We start from the raw sequence: 17,598 nt of genomic DNA, 5'->3' as shown, positions 1-17,598 counted from the left end.
TGAGGAATCAGGGTGAAATGTGGCGCCTCAATCAGTTCACAGTGGCAAAACAATGATAATTTCAACCAGGGCAGGGATGAACCCACACCCCTCTTAATATCAAGGGGTCTTTATAGAGGGTGGACAGCTTAAAGTACCTTCACATCACCGTGGGCCTGATCTGGACCCTGCATACTGGCTCACTGGTGAGACTGGCCAGGCAGAGACTCCAGGTATCATCCTGATGGGGAATCTCACTGCCTGGAAACAGCGCTGAAAAGGATCAGAAAACTCTGCAAAGCCTGGTGAGTTCACATGAACACATGAATTTTCTACCCTGCAAAAAGGATGTTTATATCAGACGCTGCATAAATAAGACATCAAACCTCCCAACCGTCGAGATAACTGCTTTTTCCGTGCTGAGGTTAGATCAGAGTTTAAAAAACTTTTCATACTGATTTAATTTATAATAAAACAATTTATTTCAACCAGCAGTGTGACAGGTGACCAGGTGTAATTGCAGAGAAAAACAAAAGAGGAAATGTTGATTGTCGAAGTGTGTCGCTTATGTTGGCTGGTGCATTTCTCCAATATCAGATAAATCAGCTATTTCACTAACCTGTTTAGTTGTTACACTTAAATCTCCCTCTACTGCAGTGAGGTTACTCAGTGTCTGTCTGAGCTCAGCGACCTCCTTCTCTCTCTCCATCAGATCCTCTGCCAGTCTTCCTATCCGCAGAGTCAGGTCTGACAGCTGAGGCTCAAACGCCCCGAAGTCTCTCTTAATCGCAGCAACTTTTGGTTTGAGGTCGCTGGCAAAGGTCACTGTTCTTATCAGACGAGCTCTGCCGCTCTCCAGCTCCATCAGGCGCTCAGAGATCTGTTTGTCAGCGGCGGTGAGTTCAGGGATGCGCCTGCGGAGCTGCTCTATGGCCTGAGTGTTGCGTTCAGAAGCAGAGCGGAGATTTGAGACTCGGTCGATGCTGCTGGCCAGCACGTCCCCGATGCGTTTGACCATACTGCGTTCCACCTGAGACGTCTTGTCCTCCAGCTCTGCCAGCTGAGCGAGCAAAGACTCGAGCTCAGACTGCAGGCCGTCCATCCTGCGCACGTCTGTCCTCACTGACGCCACCTACAGGCAGAAAACAGAAGAACACGCTCAGAAACTCTTTCTTATTTATTTGTTGTTGTTTTTTTTTTTTAAAGATTTTTGGCTTTTATTAGGATGAAAAAGCTTAAGTGTGAAAGGGGGATGACATGCAGCAAAGGGCCGCAGGTTGGAGTCAAACCCACGGCCACTGCGGCGAGGACATCTGTCTCACAAACCTTGCTTGCAAAGTCCTTCGCAATGGCAGAGGTGCGCTCTTCGATCTGTCCCACGGCGTCTCTCAGTGACGCCATGCTGGTCTGAAGCTGAGCACGTGTCTCGGTCAGCCCGGAGGCCCACTCCTTCAGCCGGCTCACGTCCTTCTCCAAACCCTCCAGCTGAGTCCCCCGATGACTCCCGAGACCCTCAAGCATCAGCTGGACGCTCTCACACTGAAACGGCACAAACAGCACATGGATTGATACATACAACAGCTGTACGTTTGCGTGTTATTTGAAAAAAGAAATAATTAAGATACAGTTACAGAGTATTTTCCTTTAAGAAAACAAAAAAGACAAACTGTTGCTGCAGTACACAGGAGAATTAAAGAGGAGGACAAAGACAATTTTTAACAATTAGACATTTTTAATACAAAAAGGTGATAATATCTAATACATTCAGTGATGAAATGATGGCCATGTTGTGAAACCAAAATGTGATGGAAATGTTATTGTCATTAAAAACATAAGGATTTATTACACATGTATAAAAGCTATTTCTGTACCAAATATACAGTAACTGACGGAGATCAGATTAAGAGTTGTAACTAATGATTATTTTCATTATCGACTATATTTCTTGATTTATCAGTTAACAGATTTAGTCTAAAAAATAAATAAAATAAATGTGTGTGTGGGAGGAGTCTGTATCAACCATTTGTTCTTGGCTGAAAATCCTAAAATAAAGGTTAAAAAAAACATTTGGAAAGACTAGTACTAATATTGTATCACTATTAAGAGTAATGGGAAATGTTGTACACAATTACTAAAAAAAAGCCAACAACAAATCTGTGAACAAATATTAAAATAAATATTTTTGATTGTACTTGTGCATGTGTACTAGAGCTGAATTCAGGGAACTTTCATGCAGTGACAATCACCAATTTTCTGACTTGAAACTGAGGCACACATTTTGAAAAACATTCACACTGAACTTTTTACAGCAAATAATAAGACTGGGCCGCTCCTTTTCCCTCGCTGACTCAAAACAATGACATCATTCAGTGAGGACATCATGTGGCGTTTGAGCTGTCTCATCCGTGTTGTCTTTTTCCCACTCCTCATCCTCTTCGTATTTCCATCCTTCGTCCTCCAGAGTGTCTGAGTCCTTCTCGTTGTCGACTCTGTTTTCCCTCAGCACCATGGTGAGTTCACGGACCGCCTCTTTGACCACGGATAACTCGCTCTTCATCTTCAGGATGCTGTTTTGAGCCTGCAGCGTGTCCAGCTCCTGTCTGATCTCAAGGATTTCATTGAGTGCTTTCAGCATGCTGTCCTCAGTCCCAAAAACCTGTAACGTCACCTCCTCCAGCCGTTTCTCCGCCCCGCTCAGATCACTCGCCAGCTTCAGGATGGAGCGCACCGCCTCCTCCACCTGGGGCAGGTGCTCCTCACACTCCTGCGCCCGGGGAATGTGCTCCTGGAGCAGAGAGCTGAGCTCCGCCTCCCTTTTGCTCAAGCTGCTGATCTGCTGCTCCAGGTTTTGGACCTGCTTGGTGTTCCAGTCCAGATGATCCCGCGCCCGCTTGGCGTCGTCTTCCTCTGTGCGCTCCATAGCTCTGGCGTTCCTCTTTGTGCTGTCCTCCAGCTCCTCCAGCTTCTCCGCCAGCGACCGAGCCTTCCGCTCGGCCTCGTTGACCCGTTCTGTGGCTGTGGCATGAGCTTCCCGTGACTCGGCCTTCAGGGTGGACAAGTCGGAGTTGATGGCGGCCAGTCGCTCCTGCCACATCTCCGTCACGTTGAGGAAGTGAGCGTTGACTGTCTGCAGGTCACGGGAGGCAGAGTTCTCGTCATCCTGCATCTCCATCACAGCGGCATGGAGGTTGGTGATGTCTTCCTGGAGTCTCGTTGCCAAGGAGACGGTGGAGAGCGCCTCCCGTAGGTCTTCCTCAGAGGCAGCAAGCTGCAGCCGCAACACAAAACAGGAGGGCTGTTTCTGTGGGAGCTCTATCGTCCTCAGTACTCATAAAGAACAGATACAGCAGGAAGCAAAAGGCATGCAGACACAAAGGCACTGTGTGCAATAGAAGTGAACCATGAAAGTGTTAAAGAGCGCACAGATGTGGATTTTAGAGATGCGAGATGCTGCGAGAAGGCTGAGTTGACAGTCGTTTTTCTAAAACTTTACACATGTACGTCTGTAGTTCCCAACTCTTCTGACTTGTGCCCACTACAATAGCTCAAAGTCTGTATGTGACCACCATTGTAACAGGTCGAATATGTTGTATGAGTGTATGAGTTGTGACTGATGGTTTTCTCCAGGGCTGAATACTTGAATGCTTTTTCAAAATAAAAGCAAAGATACAAGAACCAATTTGTATAAGAAAAATGGGCTCCTACAGCTATAGGCAAAATAAATAAACTTTTAAAAAAACTTTTTAATGCTACTTGGAATGAAAGACAAATTTTACAATCACAGAAATTAAAGGGGAAAAAACACAAACTGATATAAATTACTTATGGTAAATACTCTGTCTCATGTTTTACATTTCACATCCTGGAGTTGCCTCCCTCCCTTTTAGTTTTTCTCTTTAAAAAGAAATTATCTAAAAAGGAGGGTGCAACTAACCCATGTGCTGCTGTGTGTGCATGCAAGTTTATGTGCATGGGCGTTGAGGATGTATTTCTATGTGTGTGGTTTTTGTTATGAAAATGATTTTATAACTGCCTGTTAAAAATGACCCCTAAGACAAGATTTTTACCCTGTTGTTGTACAGCTTTCATGGAAATATGAACAAAGGCAATGTTTTACTTTATCTAATGTTGGGGTTATTTTAGGGAAAGCTGTCAAATTTCAGGTTGAAAAAAAATCATTTAGGTGGTCTTTTCTATGCTGTTTAACATAGATGCTGGTAATTTGTTACCCCTAAGACGATGTAAGGCTTAATGTACTACAAACTACAAATCCCATTCACCTCAGTTGTATGGGGGGTGGAGGTAGAAATCACAAACACTACTAATTCAAAACTTGGTCACATAAAATCAAATATTGGCTGCATGAGGTTCATATATGTTGTGTGTAATATGAGTGAAATGGTCCTTTAAAGCTGTGCCACTGAAAACATGTTGCATTATAAATACCTTTTTGGAAACCTTCAAGACTTCTTCCTCCATGGCAAACATACTTGAAGTCTTTCCGTGTAAAGATTTGTACTTTTCTTCAATTTCAGAAAACCTCTCATTCTGTTGCAGAACAACCCTGAAACCCGGAAAGACACAAAAACATCAGCAAAGACAAAAACTCTTTTAATAACATTGATGCAGATGATAATTTGAGGTTTATGACTCACCAACTCAGAGCCCCGCAGGCTACAAGCGACAATAAGCACATTATACTCCTAATATCCAAATCCGAAGACGTTTTATTTGCTCCTGAGTTGTTTCCAGCTTCCGTCTTCACTTTTTGGGCTTCATCTTTGCCGTTAGCAGCCGAAGTTTCAGTCACTTCGTCGCTTTGTTTCTGTGACTTTTTCCTCTGTTTCAGCTCAGCGGGCATTTTAGCTAACTTTTACTTTGAAGGAATTCAACAGAAATAGTTTTTTAAAGTCTGGCAAGCTATTTATTACGTTGCAGCGCTACATAAAACACTTCTTTTGCTGATAAATGCATAATGCGCGATGCTAAAGTAACGTTAAAAGTGAAATTAGCGGCTAGTTTTACCGTTAAACTTTCCTTTAGCCAGGCTCTGCTCCTTAGAAAAATGCTGCCTTCAAGTGCTCCTCTAAAGCTCGTACGTTCAAAAACTAACAGAAAACCCTAGTTAAAAACTTTATCAACCATAGCTCCAAAATTGATGGATTGCTATATTATATTTATAAAGCTATATCAAGCTACACAATGGTTTAAAAATACAATCATCAAACTCGTGTTTATTTGTTTAAGTTGTTAAACTGAGCTTGTACTTTCATATTTCCGACACCGTATCAAGGACAACAAACGCCTCAGCCAGCCACGTAAGCGGCTGCCAGCATTTGTCCTGATGTGACCATGCTGAGATAATGATGGCTTTCATTTCAAATTTGCAGCTTTTCCCTGTTTTAAATCATTGTAAAGTTAATATTTTTGGGGTTTAGACTGTTGGTAGGATAACACAAGCCATGTGAAGATAAATGTTATTATAGTCAACTAAAACTAAACATAAAAACTAAAAGTTAGGTAGGTATAAAGTCAATAGTTACTATAACTATAATAAAAGTCCGACTTTTATTAGAAAAAATAAACTATATTGTGTAATAAAAATAACCACACCAAAACAAAAATGTGCAGTTACAGTTGGAGAATTTGTTCATTTCTGAAACATTTTTTGTTTTTTGTTTTTTTTTTTTTACACTTTTTCTTTATCTGTTTTCTTTTTAAAACCTATTGATTTGTATGGCTTGTATGTATTTTTTTGCTGTCTTGTGAAACAGATTGTAATGCTGTTTTAAAAAGCATAAAATAAAAAAAAAATCTATCAACAATAAAATTCATCTTACCCCTGACAATGCCACCATATTACGACAAAAAAAACCAAAAAACACATTACTGAAACTAATTTAAAAATCAAAAAATGAAACTTTCTCAAAAACTAAAAGAAAAACAACTAAGATGAAATGAGCAAACCTCTTTGGGAGCTAACTAAAAATAAAGACTATAAAAAAAACAACTATATTAACTCTGGAGAAGCTGCCAGCTTGGATAATGGACATTTTCACTATTTCCTAACAAATTAATTACGAGTCAATCAAGCAAGCATTTCTGTGCAGTTCGGGTACAAAATGACCAGGCAAAAGAGCTTCGGCACAAGCCTTTTATTTGGCATGTTTCCAAAAATCTTACCTACATTTTGAGTGTCAAAATATGTCAAAACTTGATTATCAGTAGCTTTCTATAAACAGTAATTCAAAGCCCTATACAACATTGTATGTAGCAGTTGTACACAGTTGTTATTGAACAACTCTGTTATTCCATCATCATTATTCTTATTAAATGGGTCCCATCAGCAGAATGCCATCTTGTATTCAGGATGTGTGGGCGTGTCCTACTCACTAAAAGGGCCATGCATATTTCGCAAGCTACTATTCTTTTCTGTAACATTTAACCATATTCAACAGCAGAAGACACAATCTTACAAAGATCAACAAATTAACATGGACGCAACGACAACTTAGAGGCAAATTTGCGATACAGTACATTCAAGCAAAAGCTGCCACATGCATTTTTTATTACGAAAATAATGTGCAAAAAGGTAACCAGATGACTCGACAATTTTGCAATGTGAGGGCGCATTAATAAGAGATCTTTGGACTAAGGCATTGAGTGATGGAGTAAACAAATATTTGGCCATTGAAGGATCTACAACTTTTAGTGTTTCTTTTTTTTTTAACTGAAAATAAACTCCTGAGAAGCATAAACAGTACAGTAATTGCTCAGTAATATAATCACCCAGTTTCCAATCAGATCTTAAAAAAGCTCACAGGAAGCTTTTCCTAAATGCTAAAGCACATGCCGTAGTTATTCCATACCAGAGCCACCAATATCAAACTGCTCTTTCTATTGCTTTTAAATGTCAAATCCAAAAAATGACACAATAGCATCACATGTAGGGCTATTTGTGCCCCCAAAACAGTTCAGAATTAAAGATATGACCTTGGCAGTATGTTACAGCAACAAAAAAATGAAGGCATTAAAGGGATTCCTAGTTTAAGTGGACATGTGTCGCTGTCCAAAGGGCCTCAAAAGCTACAAAAGGTCCCATCGCATCAGGAAATTCCAGCCTTCAAGAGTCTTTAAATTAAATACCAAAAGGGGGCAACGTAGAAAGTCACTGCAGACATGTAAACACCAACAGAAAGAAGCTACAAATTAAAACCAAAACATCACAAGGCACCCTTCAAAATTCAATTTATCTACACGTTACAATGTTGACCGTATTTCAACGTTTTAAAGTGTCAGATTCAAAGCAACAGGATTGAGAAAGAAAGTGCAGCTGACCTCCACCGTGCAGGGTCATTCTAGTGCGATTAAAGAGATTGCTTTGATGCAGACTGAAACCACCGTCTTATCTGTCCATGAGATAAAAGAAGACATAAGAGAGTGCTATCAGTCTTTTCAACGTACTGCTTGCAAGAAAGCGGACTAGCATTATTTCTCAAAGTGTCCAACTTATCCTTTAAACTCACTTTTTAATAGCTGTTTAGGCCTCGTGCCATCTTCTGTGATTACAGATGCCATTCAAAACAAAGAAACGCAAAACATGTTTGCAAGATAGTGAAGCTTATATGCTAATGAGGCCACTTTCAATTTAAAAAACTGATCGTGTGCGCGATTAAGATAATATACATCTGGTCCCCCAAGGCCTCTTTGTCAAGTTTTGGTCCTGTCTGTGGTGGAGCAAACATAAGTGCACTTCGGGGACAGAAAGGACACTTTCAAATCTGCAGGAACGTGCAAAAAAAAGTAAAATATAATTACTCTTCGACTCAAAAAAAAGCCCAAAACACTGAGCATGTAATGAGCGTACGACAGAGGATTAGGGCCATGTTCAAGAAAAAAAAAGTTTAGAGAATAAAGTCATAATATTACGAGAAAAAAAACATTTTTCCTCAATGTGGCCCTAAAACTCCAGCATATGAGCGAGAGTATGTTAACCAATTAAAATTGTCTCCACTGCTTAGATTTTTTTTTACCTTGTCAACTAAAAGAATCAAAACCATCCTTCAAAACACCATAAACCCTCTGCTACATATAATACTTCTAAATATTTAAACCCCAAGACCTCAAAGCCAACCAAGCAACTGCAAACTAAATATTCTTCATAACTGAAATATAAATGTAAATCTCCCTTCAAGATGCCTGCAGGGAAACATTATTCCACTGAAAATATTGTGCTTCCATCATCTTGGTTCCAGCAATAATTTTATATACATTATCTCATTAAAAACTAGATAACTGTGGGGATTATTGGGGGTTAAATTTTGATGCTCATCTGAGAAACTTATCTGACTCTGTTAAACCGAGGACGACTGCGCTGAATCCAAGAGGAGATACTCCATGACTCAAGAGCCGTAGTGATCCTGGGAAAAAAAATTAAAAAAACATTATTAGAACTTTGAGATTAGAGTTTAGGTTTGGCAGATAAGATGTTTTTACGTGCCGTGTTTCTGACCGACCTGAATTGTGTTAACTACGCCGCTGGCCATGACGGAGAGTTTTCCTGCGACTGAGCGCACTCCCAGTTTGAGCTGCGTCATGTCAGGAGCGCTCGGCAGCACGTTGCTCAGACGATACGAACTTGCTGTGTGCACAAGACAAACAAAAAGAGTCAAGCAGACAGACGGAGAACATGCGAGGACCACTTAATGGATTTGTTTTTAAGTGGCACACAGAGATGATTTAAAATAAGAATTTTCTTTTGCACAATATTCATGAGTAGTTTGAATCTTGTACAGATAGTCTACTCTTCTCTCCACAGGAGAAAAAACCACTTCTGGCTTAAAATATATATTTTTCTGCCGCCAAAGGTCTAAATCAAAACAATAACAGAGGACGGAGCAATGATGTCATTACAGTCAGTTTTTCCTGGTTAGAATTTCTTTATTTTTCCCCGAAACAAATGGACCAGGTGATGAAAACCAGTAAAATTACTGAATAAAGCTATCTGAAGTTTAAAAAAAAGTTAGTCCTATGCTGTTTTGAACTGTGCTAACGTTTACTCAGCTTGTCTTTCTGATATCTTAAGATCCAAGTATCCGATGACTGTTATCTTTCATGCGGTTAGTCATTTACATTCACATTTAGTCAAAAACAACCAAGATATAAATGGTACATCCTAAAAATGTGGCTTGAAACTGGATAAGAATTCAACAGCTTCTGTCAGACAGCGCAAAGGGGATATGATGCCACTGACAGGCGACGGCAACCAAATGACCCAGACTACAATTACAGATTTATCTTAACATGAAACGTTACATATTATATTTTTAAAAACTATCACAGTACCTTTATCTGAATAGATATAGAGTCAAAACTTATTACAGAATTACACTAAAATAAAAACAAACAACTAAAGGCCTCATTATTTCTGCACGACAGCGCAGATATAGTCACGCCTCTCAGTCTAATGATTTATTGTCGTTCTTCTTTTTGCTTTTGGCTAAAATGTTTGTGAATGACACAAAACCCAGGGAAGAAGAGGAAAAGGCCTCATGTAGCAATTTTGAGATCATGTAAAAGTTCGTTAAATTGAAACTAGTAATTTACTTTGTGCAGTTTGATAAATGTGACATAAAACAAGCAATTTTTGCAGAAAAAGATACACACACAAACACGAAAATGTTCTTTCACGAGGCTCAGTGTGTCTTTGGGTAACTACACATAAATTCATTTGTATCAATAACCTGAACTTAAGTGTTAATTAAATGAGATATTGAATCGTGGTCTCTTACCAGCCGGTTTCTTTGGATCATCAAAGAGGTCCGCTGAACTTATAGAGGAACTCCCAGAATATCTCTCCAGTCTTGTTTTTGCCTCATACTTAAGAACAAAAGATCATTTTTAATTTTTTTTTCTGCAGAGTATTAAATTAATTAATGATATGTGCAATTACTTTATTGACTATCTACAATCAAAAACACACAGTATGCAAGTCAACTCTTATGCACAGCAAGATATTAACAGTTTACACAACACGTGGAAAGTGCAGGATGCATGTCGTCATTGCGTACCTCAGAATTATCTTGTTTTCCAAAGTACATGTCAGAAGAGATTGCCTTCACGTCACTCCCAAACTTTTTCTGAGCTTCTCCGCTGTCAACCACCGGCACAGCTTCTGGTTTTCTTCTGCCTGAGGGCCTGAAAACAAATAAACACTAACCAACGGCTGCGTATTCTGAAAGCATAAAGGTCAACTTCCTACTGTACCAGGCAACAACGGAAAGTGGTGAAAAGTCATGAGGCGTCTGTTACAGTGAGAGCAGCAGGATGTACGGTGCATTAAATATCCGACCTGTCGTTCAGAGACGATATAGTGGAGGTCAAATAGAAGTCCGGCTCCGGCTTCTTGCTCTCCTTCATCCAGCCTCCTCCCTCGCCTCTGTTGTCCCAGCCGTCTGAGGTCTCTGTTTGATCATCAAATCGAGATGAAACCCTAAAAACAAAAAACAAAATAATGTCGGATAAGAAGAATGCTGTGCATACAGATAATGCTTGAGAACTGAATCAGCTGTTATAAGAAGCTGGAGAAAAGTCAGATTTTTAAAAAATTACAATTAAATTAATTGCTGCCAGGAATATTAAAGTTCAGTATTGCTGAGACAGTGTTTGAATACTGTCATTAACTCACAATATATTCAGATTATTAAAGTAACAAACAAAAACTAAATAAATATGTGCAACACTTGCAAATTCAGAATATTCAATGACATGTTTTAACCCTTTAACACCATCAGTTATCTTGTACTGTATTCAGACCCTTTTCACTAACATTTAAACCTCTGAAACCTGAGAAAATTGGATTCATTTCTTTCAAAACAAGGGGAAAAAACATAATGAAAAACTTGGTGGAAAATGTCCCACAAACCACAAGAAATTGTAAAAGGTATGAGGAAATAAATTGAAAATTAGCTGGGGAGATTATGATATATTATCAAAAAACAATGCAAAAATGTCCAGAAGACTTTTTTATTCTCTTATTTAAAATCATATTTAATTTGAATAATTTATATTAAATTATTACAGAAAAATCTTTTTTGCACAATATTGAGGATATTTTCCTTTTTGTATATATTTTTTTACTTTTCTTTTTTCTTCTTATTTTCAGGTGATTTCTATTAATTTCTTGCTAATTTTTTGGCCATTTCTTGTTAAGTGACTCTTCTTGTGTTTTTAAAAGAACTAAAGCCAATTCACCAACATTTCAAAGGGTTAAAAACCAAACTGCAACAGCAGGTAAATTTCATAACTTTGAAAACAACAAAATATTGCAGTGGAACACAAAATAATCTTCACATGCAAAATTCAGTAAACATATCAATAATAACATCAATCATAACAGATAAAGAAATAATAATTATCTGACCTAGAGGTGAAGGACCCGTCATCATCATCGTCATCCGCAAACCGTCGTCCTTTGGTGCTCCTGGCGCCCAGTGGATTCTCCTGCTGGATTATGTGCATGTCCGCCGTCACAGAGTGAGACACTCCACTACAGGATGATAATGAGAGCAGGAAACAGAAGCATGAAAACTAAGCCAGCTCCAAGGTAACTCATCATCATCATCATCATCATCATCATCATCATCATACCTCCTCATGCCCAGACCCATGCCCAGTCTCTCAGCTTGCTCTTTCTTCTTCCCCTCTAATCCCATCAGCTTCTTCTCCTCCATTTTCCTCTGTCGCTCCAGATCTTTGTAGGCCAGTCTCAGTGACGGAGCGCTGAGAAGGACGAAGGATGGAGGATTTTAAAAACATGATTAAACAAACGGAGAAGCACAAAAAATCAATTTACTGAACAAAAAAACTAAAATAACCGCCTTGTGATTGTATGCCTGTGCGACCCTGTCATATACGGTTTACATCCAAGTCTGTGAAGACACGGATGCTTCACACACATCTTCCCCCGGCACAAAAGATCTGCACAATCAGCACAGTTTGAAGGTAGGCACCTAAAATTAGTGTCATCATTTCAACTAAACGTCTCCCCCTCTGTTTCTGACTAATGACACTGAGAAACGGCAAAGGTCACGGTTGAATTTTGACCTATTAGATATAAAATTTCATCAATTCATCATTACGTCCTTTTAGACATTTGTGTGACATTTCATCATAATTAGTGAATTAATCCTTACCTTATGGTCAAAAATATGTTATGTGAGCTCACCCTGACCTTCGAACAACAAATTCTAATCAGCTCATTCTTGAGTTTAAGTGGACGTTTGTGCCAAATTTGAACAAATCCCCTAAAGACACTGAATTCATGAGAATGGGAAAGACGTACAAACGGACAACCAGAAAACACAAGGCCTCCGCACACAGCTACTGCCAGCACGGAGGAATAAAGATGAAGAAATACATCAGAAATAATGAAGAAGTAAAGAAACATACATGGATTCCTCCGGTTGATTGTTCTTCGGAGCGGCTTCACTCTCTTCTTTCTCCCTGAGCTTGTCGGCAGCTTGAGCCTTCTTCTCCAGCTCCGAAAAACTCTTACTGCTCACCTTCTGAGCGCCCAGACCGCCTTTCTTAGAGGCCAACTGGAGGCAGACACATTTTACAAAAAAACGCCATGAGTGCAAATACTGTGAACACACACAGTTACATTAATCCGTACTGTCCAACCACACGTTACTATGACTACGTACTGTTTTCTTGGCAGCAGCTGGCTTCTTCTTGATGAGAGAGGACGGCTCTGGAGAGACCAAAGGACAGTAAAGTTACATCTACAGTTATTCTACTACATAAACAAGATCTTTAAGTAAATGTGACGAATGTAAACCAACCTAGATTTGCTTTGGGAGAAACACTCAGCATGTCCACACTGGGACCCTCATCGAGATTACCTGAAAAGTTTTCATGTACGTGTGATGAGCCGCAGAAATGGGACAAAGATAAAAACAGCTATTGTTCGTAAGGGTTGTACTTTGTGAATACCATTACTGTCTTCATCTTTTTCCACGCTTGAAGGCTTCTCTGATGTGGAGGAGCTGAGACTCATTTTGGCCATGTTCAGATTTTCGGGAGGAGTCTGGGAAGTAAACACACACTCACAGTAAAATCCTCTGTCGCTGTGTGAGTATCAAACAAGCATGAATGTGGATAAAAATGAGGGGTCGACAGATCATCGGCATGGCTAATTATTGAGGAAGATATTTGGTATTTTGCAGATTATCTGTATTGGTGTTTTATTTTAAGAAAAGTGTCATCATGGGAGAAACTTTTATTTTGAAAAACCTTCAGGAGCTTTTTTTAAAATTTCTTCATTCTTATTTAAATTTTCACTTGACTTTATAAAAAAAAGTTGCTGATAACTTGCTCTAAATGATGTTGAACGTTTCAGTTTTGATTAAACATTTGCTTAAGGCATTTAAACAGAGTTTTGTGTTGGAGTTTGATGATCAATCTCTTTAACCACTGACGGTCGACCCCTAATAAAAATCACACTAAAGAAAGGGGGATGCACTCTTCACCTGTGAATGCAGACTGAAGAAATCCACCTGTTTGTCGTCTGGGGATGTCGGGGAGAGAGGAGCCTGACTGTCGAGCCACAACTGCACAGGAGGAGAGCAGTAAAACTGATACAGCTATCTGCGCACTTCAAGATGTATTTTATACAAAGTGTGTTACGCAAAGAAGAAGCCAACATTTGTTTTTCAAAATTTTCAATTGCTGCAGAGCAACCTGCAAGCGGAGGATGTAATAAGAGAGTAAGCAAACATTACATCAGTGCCGTGGCGTCTGGTGGCTTGCGTGGCCAATGTCTTTATCTTCTCTCTGTACAGCTGAGCAGCTCGGCTGTTGTACTTGGTATTGGCAGCGTTGGCTGTGCACCCATGTTGGTTGAAAAATGAAATCTGAACGGATACAAAAAAAAAAGATGAGAGGAAGAGTTAAGTTAAATCCCATGAGTATCAAGCAGTGCTTTGATTACAATCTGTGGATGGTGTGTTGATATGTTGCCTTCAGGTACTGACCGCACTGACGTTGCCTCCAACTTGCATACATCGCAGCTGAAACCACGACCAGTTGAAATCCAGCTCAGTGGACCTGTGGAACGCAACACGATCAGCATTTTAACAAACTTTCAATTTCCATGTCACTAAATGGTTTGATAGGGACAAATAGGTTCTGAAAAAAAATTCTCCCCATCATTAAACACTTTTCGGGATGTTTTCTACTCATATTAAGAATCTTTTAAATCCTGTGCATTTGTGTTATCAGTATTAGATTACTGTAATTCATTATAGTCTGACTCGGCCAAGGAGATGTAGTAATCTGTGGCAAGGTTGTTATAGTAAACTAAAACTAAAGTAAAATCTAACACTAGATGTGAAAAAACATTTTTAGTTAAGTGAGATGAAAATAACAAGACTAAACACTAGACTTTAGGAGAAAAAAATAACTAAAGGAGCTCAACTTTAAATATTATTTTGCAAAAATTAACATTTCACCATTCGAAACCAAATTCATCAGAAATCAAAATTGTATGTGAATTAAATTTTCTTGGTTTTTTACTTATTTCTTTTTTTAAACCGGACTTGACAGGACCTTTTTTGCAACATTGGTTCTTGATTGTGAAGAATGGTATAGAAATACAGCAAAAAAAAAAAAAAAAGGCATCAACCACGAATGCACAAGAAAAAAAAAAAAAAACAACAGCAAAAGAAAAACAAACAAACAAAAAATAACATCAAATAAATAAAACAAAATTAAAATGTTGGTGGTTGGTGACACAAAAAAGGAAAAAAAGGTACATAAAATTCATCACATAAGTTACAAGGTATTGACATATGTCACAGTGACACAGTTAATCTCACAGCCCATTAATCATATATTTACATTTTTTAATCAGACTATCAGATTTTCTGAAACAGCCCTTCTCTGTTTGATATTGTGATTTACATTTCCTCTAAATGTAAAACATTTCCTATCATGAGGCACTTTTGTTCTGATAATTACTGACCTACCTGATAAAGGACAGGTGCACCCCGAGAGACCTGTGTGTCCCCGAGCAGTCTATACACAGGAACACACCATAAGTGATGCTGGCCCAGCTGGGGTTTTTAGCTGAGCAGTCAAAGCAAACCTGGAAGGAAGAAAGCAAAGAAAAAAAAGCTTTATCTCCTGAGCAATTTGCTGCCTCTTTCAAAAACATGGGTTAAAAAAAGCAACTAATAAACATACAATAAAAGTAATAAACGTTTCACAAATGAGTAGATTCAGAAAGTTATTTAAAAAAAAAAACAAAAAAAAAAAAAAACACCTGAAAAAGTGCCCAAGGAAAAACAAAAAAGGTAGGGGACAAATATCTTGTGAAAAAATAAAAAAAGCTCACTAAAAACTATATTTATTATTATCATCATTACATATTTAAATCATGTTAAAAATGTACATCTTTAAAGGCCATTTTTGCTTTTGTAAATGTTCTTTTATTTTTATTTATTTATTTTATTTATTTATTTAATCTAATTTTTGGGTAACTTCTTATTTTGTTATGCATTGCCTTCTTCCCATGTTTTTGAAAGAAATCAAGCTAATTTGCTCAGGTTTCAAAGGGGTTAATAAAATAATATGGACTGAAATTATCATTTAAAATCAATTGTCCTAATCAATAAAAAAGACGTGGAAGCAAGCAAGGTCTTAAGTGCATGTGTTTTATTTATTCATCTATCATTTTTTAAAAATATTTTATTTTTGTTTTTTTTAATTATTTTCAAAGTATTTTATTTATCTATTTTCCAATACTTTTTTGTCTAAAGTGCAGGTTGCCTGTGACATTAGCTGCTGATTCAAACAGCTGTTTGTGAAGGGTTGTCAATTTCTCAGTGAAAATAACTGTTAATGATAAAGCTAAAAGCACTGTTTGTTTGTGATTATCATTAACTACTGCCCTGCAGTTTTTCCAGGTCAGCTGAAGGCTTTGGGGGAGTTTATGGTAAAAATGAAGCCTAAACAAACACAGCTAGCTCAACGCCAACTGTCAAAATGCAGCTAACTGTCAACCACTTGGCTAACGTTACGTCTGGTGAAGTTTTCTGACACATTATTTACCTGTAACTGTCAACAGGCCACAATTCAATCAAAAAGACCCATTTTAAATCTTCACGTATAAGCTATTTGTTAAATCACGCTGTTAAATTAAAGCTAGCTTTGACGTTTCCCCAAAGTGCGACGTGTCAGTTGAACTTCCTTGTTAAAGAGAGTAAACTGACCGCCGTGTAAAAACTCTCACCTTATTCGTAGGGACGGAGCGAAGACGCTTAAAAATCGTTGCGATATCGTGTTTACTGGGCTCTGACATTGTTTTATCTGTTGCTAATAACTGTCGGTTTGATAGAGAAGAAGAAACAGGAAAAACAGCCCGTGTTTTTCCTCAATAATAACTGAATACGACACGTCAATAGGAGAACATCATGGTCAGGCTCTGATTGGATAAAAACGACACGTGGTTATGTTATTGTCGTAAGGGCTTCTGGGTAGTGTAGTAATGTTCTTTCAGTTATGTTTTTACAGCGTTTATGGCATTTTGGGGTCTTTTATTGATGTCTGAAAAGTAAAAGTAGTTTTTGTAAATAATTATATCTCATTTATGAACATTTATATATAAATTTAAACACTGTTTAATCTATAGGTATGCTTGAATAGGCAATATCAACCTCTAATTCAAGGTGCAGATTGATTCAATTTATCTTTCTGTATTCCCCCTTTTTTTACTCCATGCAAATTAATCAAATATGAATATGTACAATCTTACTCCTTTGAAATAAAGAATGCCACATTCCTCCACTGAATTTGGTCTCATCCTAAAATAAGATAAGATAAACCTTTATTAATCACCAGAAGGTAAATTAGGTTGATGCAGCAATACAAGGAAAGAAATATATACAAATTTCAGTATAGAAAGTAACAGATAAATAATAAGAGATACCTAAACTAAAATGAAAAATAGCAACTATACAAGAGTATTTGGAGACAAAATGACACAGTAACATTGAGTGGTGTAAATACATACAAAGTTGCACAAACTTGTAAGATTCTGTAAAGAACTTTGGTGTATTGACTTCCATGTAATTTAAGCCCCTAAAGTCCCAAAAGGTGATTTCTTTCTTAATCTTGTGCACTCAAGATAATTATGCAGTTTATAGAATAAGATTTTTTTGTTATTTGCACACAAAATATTCCACTTATCTTGTGCACAAAAAAGAACTTCCTCTCACAAGATAATTATCTTGTGCACGAGATAAATAAGTTGCCCCCCCCAAAAAAGTGTGTATTGTTAACTAATTCACACAAGATAAAATATTTCACATTCTGAGACTTTAGAGGCTTCATATTTTTCTTATTTTTGCTTAAACAAACATTAAATTTAAACCAGCTGAACTGTCTTTTGCCTCACTTGACATTATCCTCAACAGAACTGTGAAACTTAACTTTTGATGTTAAATGTTACAAAAAGTATATTCAAAACGAAAAAGATGAAGCTCTTTTTAGACCCAGTAAATATCTTGAGATCATATCTGAGAAGTTAAAGATAAAAAAAATATCATGACAAGGGCA

The 17,598-nt window shown here is 37.9% G+C and overlaps 2 protein-coding genes across 4 annotated transcripts; both read right to left on the bottom strand.

Annotated features, from left to right (window-relative positions):
- Positions 1 to 437: 437 nt before the first annotated feature.
- On the bottom strand, positions 438 to 5,588 carry LOC121961334 (IKBKB interacting protein). Of its 2 annotated transcripts, XM_042511281.1 has the most exons (4): positions 4,635 to 5,588; positions 4,426 to 4,543; positions 1,306 to 1,518; positions 438 to 1,111 (listed from the first exon to the last, which is right to left on the bottom strand). In XM_042511281.1, the coding sequence occupies exons 1-4, from the start codon at positions 4,838 to 4,840 to the stop codon at positions 545 to 547; spliced, it is 1,104 nt and encodes a 367-aa protein (XP_042367215.1). In that variant the 5' UTR covers positions 4,841 to 5,588; the 3' UTR covers positions 438 to 544. The 2 variants fall into 2 exon arrangements, with proteins under 2 accessions (XP_042367215.1, XP_042367214.1); XM_042511280.1 differs by lacking the exons at positions 438 to 1,111; positions 1,306 to 1,518 and adding an exon at positions 1,581 to 3,247 and having other exon boundaries at positions 4,635 to 5,587.
- Positions 5,589 to 6,119: 531 nt separating this feature from the next.
- arfgap3 (ADP-ribosylation factor GTPase activating protein 3) lies at positions 6,120 to 16,445 on the bottom strand. 2 transcript variants are annotated; one of them, XM_042511448.1, is made up of 16 exons: positions 16,274 to 16,445; positions 15,009 to 15,127; positions 14,016 to 14,088; positions 13,764 to 13,895; positions 13,512 to 13,592; positions 12,976 to 13,069; positions 12,825 to 12,884; positions 12,687 to 12,733; positions 12,430 to 12,578; positions 11,629 to 11,760; positions 11,402 to 11,527; positions 10,331 to 10,471; positions 10,050 to 10,176; positions 9,771 to 9,858; positions 8,496 to 8,620; positions 6,120 to 8,399 (listed from the first exon to the last, which is right to left on the bottom strand). In XM_042511448.1, the coding sequence occupies exons 1-16, from the start codon at positions 16,340 to 16,342 to the stop codon at positions 8,382 to 8,384; spliced, it is 1,581 nt and encodes a 526-aa protein (XP_042367382.1). In that variant the 5' UTR covers positions 16,343 to 16,445; the 3' UTR covers positions 6,120 to 8,381. The 2 variants fall into 2 exon arrangements, with proteins under 2 accessions (XP_042367382.1, XP_042367381.1); XM_042511447.1 differs by lacking the exon at positions 6,120 to 8,399 and having other exon boundaries at positions 8,472 to 8,620.
- Positions 16,446 to 17,598: the final 1,153 nt, after the last annotated feature.

This window comes from Plectropomus leopardus, chromosome 22 (assembly GCF_008729295.1).
Source record: "Plectropomus leopardus isolate mb chromosome 22, YSFRI_Pleo_2.0, whole genome shotgun sequence".
Classification (NCBI taxonomy): Eukaryota; Metazoa; Chordata; class Actinopteri; order Perciformes; family Serranidae; genus Plectropomus; species Plectropomus leopardus.
This window is presented reverse-complemented; position numbering and strand designations above follow the sequence as displayed.

What these genes read in the sequence shown, in the direction of transcription:
- LOC121961334 (XM_042511280.1), bottom strand. Translation starts at nt 4,840, where the DNA reads ATGCCCGCTGAGCTGAAACAGAGGAAAAAGTCACAGAAACAAAGCGAC. An exon ending in GCCTGCGGGGCTCTGAGTTG is followed by an intron (nt 4,544 to 4,634) that starts GTGAGTCATAAA and finishes TCCGGGTTTCAG; the next exon opens with GGTTGTTCTGCAACAGAATG. An exon ending in TCTTGAAGGTTTCCAAAAAG is followed by an intron (nt 3,248 to 4,425) that starts GTATTTATAATG and finishes TTGCGGCTGCAG; the next exon opens with CTTGCTGCCTCTGAGGAAGA.
- arfgap3 (XM_042511447.1), bottom strand. Translation starts at nt 16,342, where the DNA reads ATGTCAGAGCCCAGTAAACACGATATCGCAACGATTTTTAAGCGTCTT. An exon ending in AATCAACCGGAGGAATCCAT is followed by an intron (nt 11,761 to 12,429) that starts GTATGTTTCTTT and finishes CGTCCTTCTCAG; the next exon opens with CGCTCCGTCACTGAGACTGG. An exon ending in GACGGGTCCTTCACCTCTAG is followed by an intron (nt 10,472 to 11,401) that starts GTCAGATAATTA and finishes TTTTGTTTTTAG; the next exon opens with GGTTTCATCTCGATTTGATG.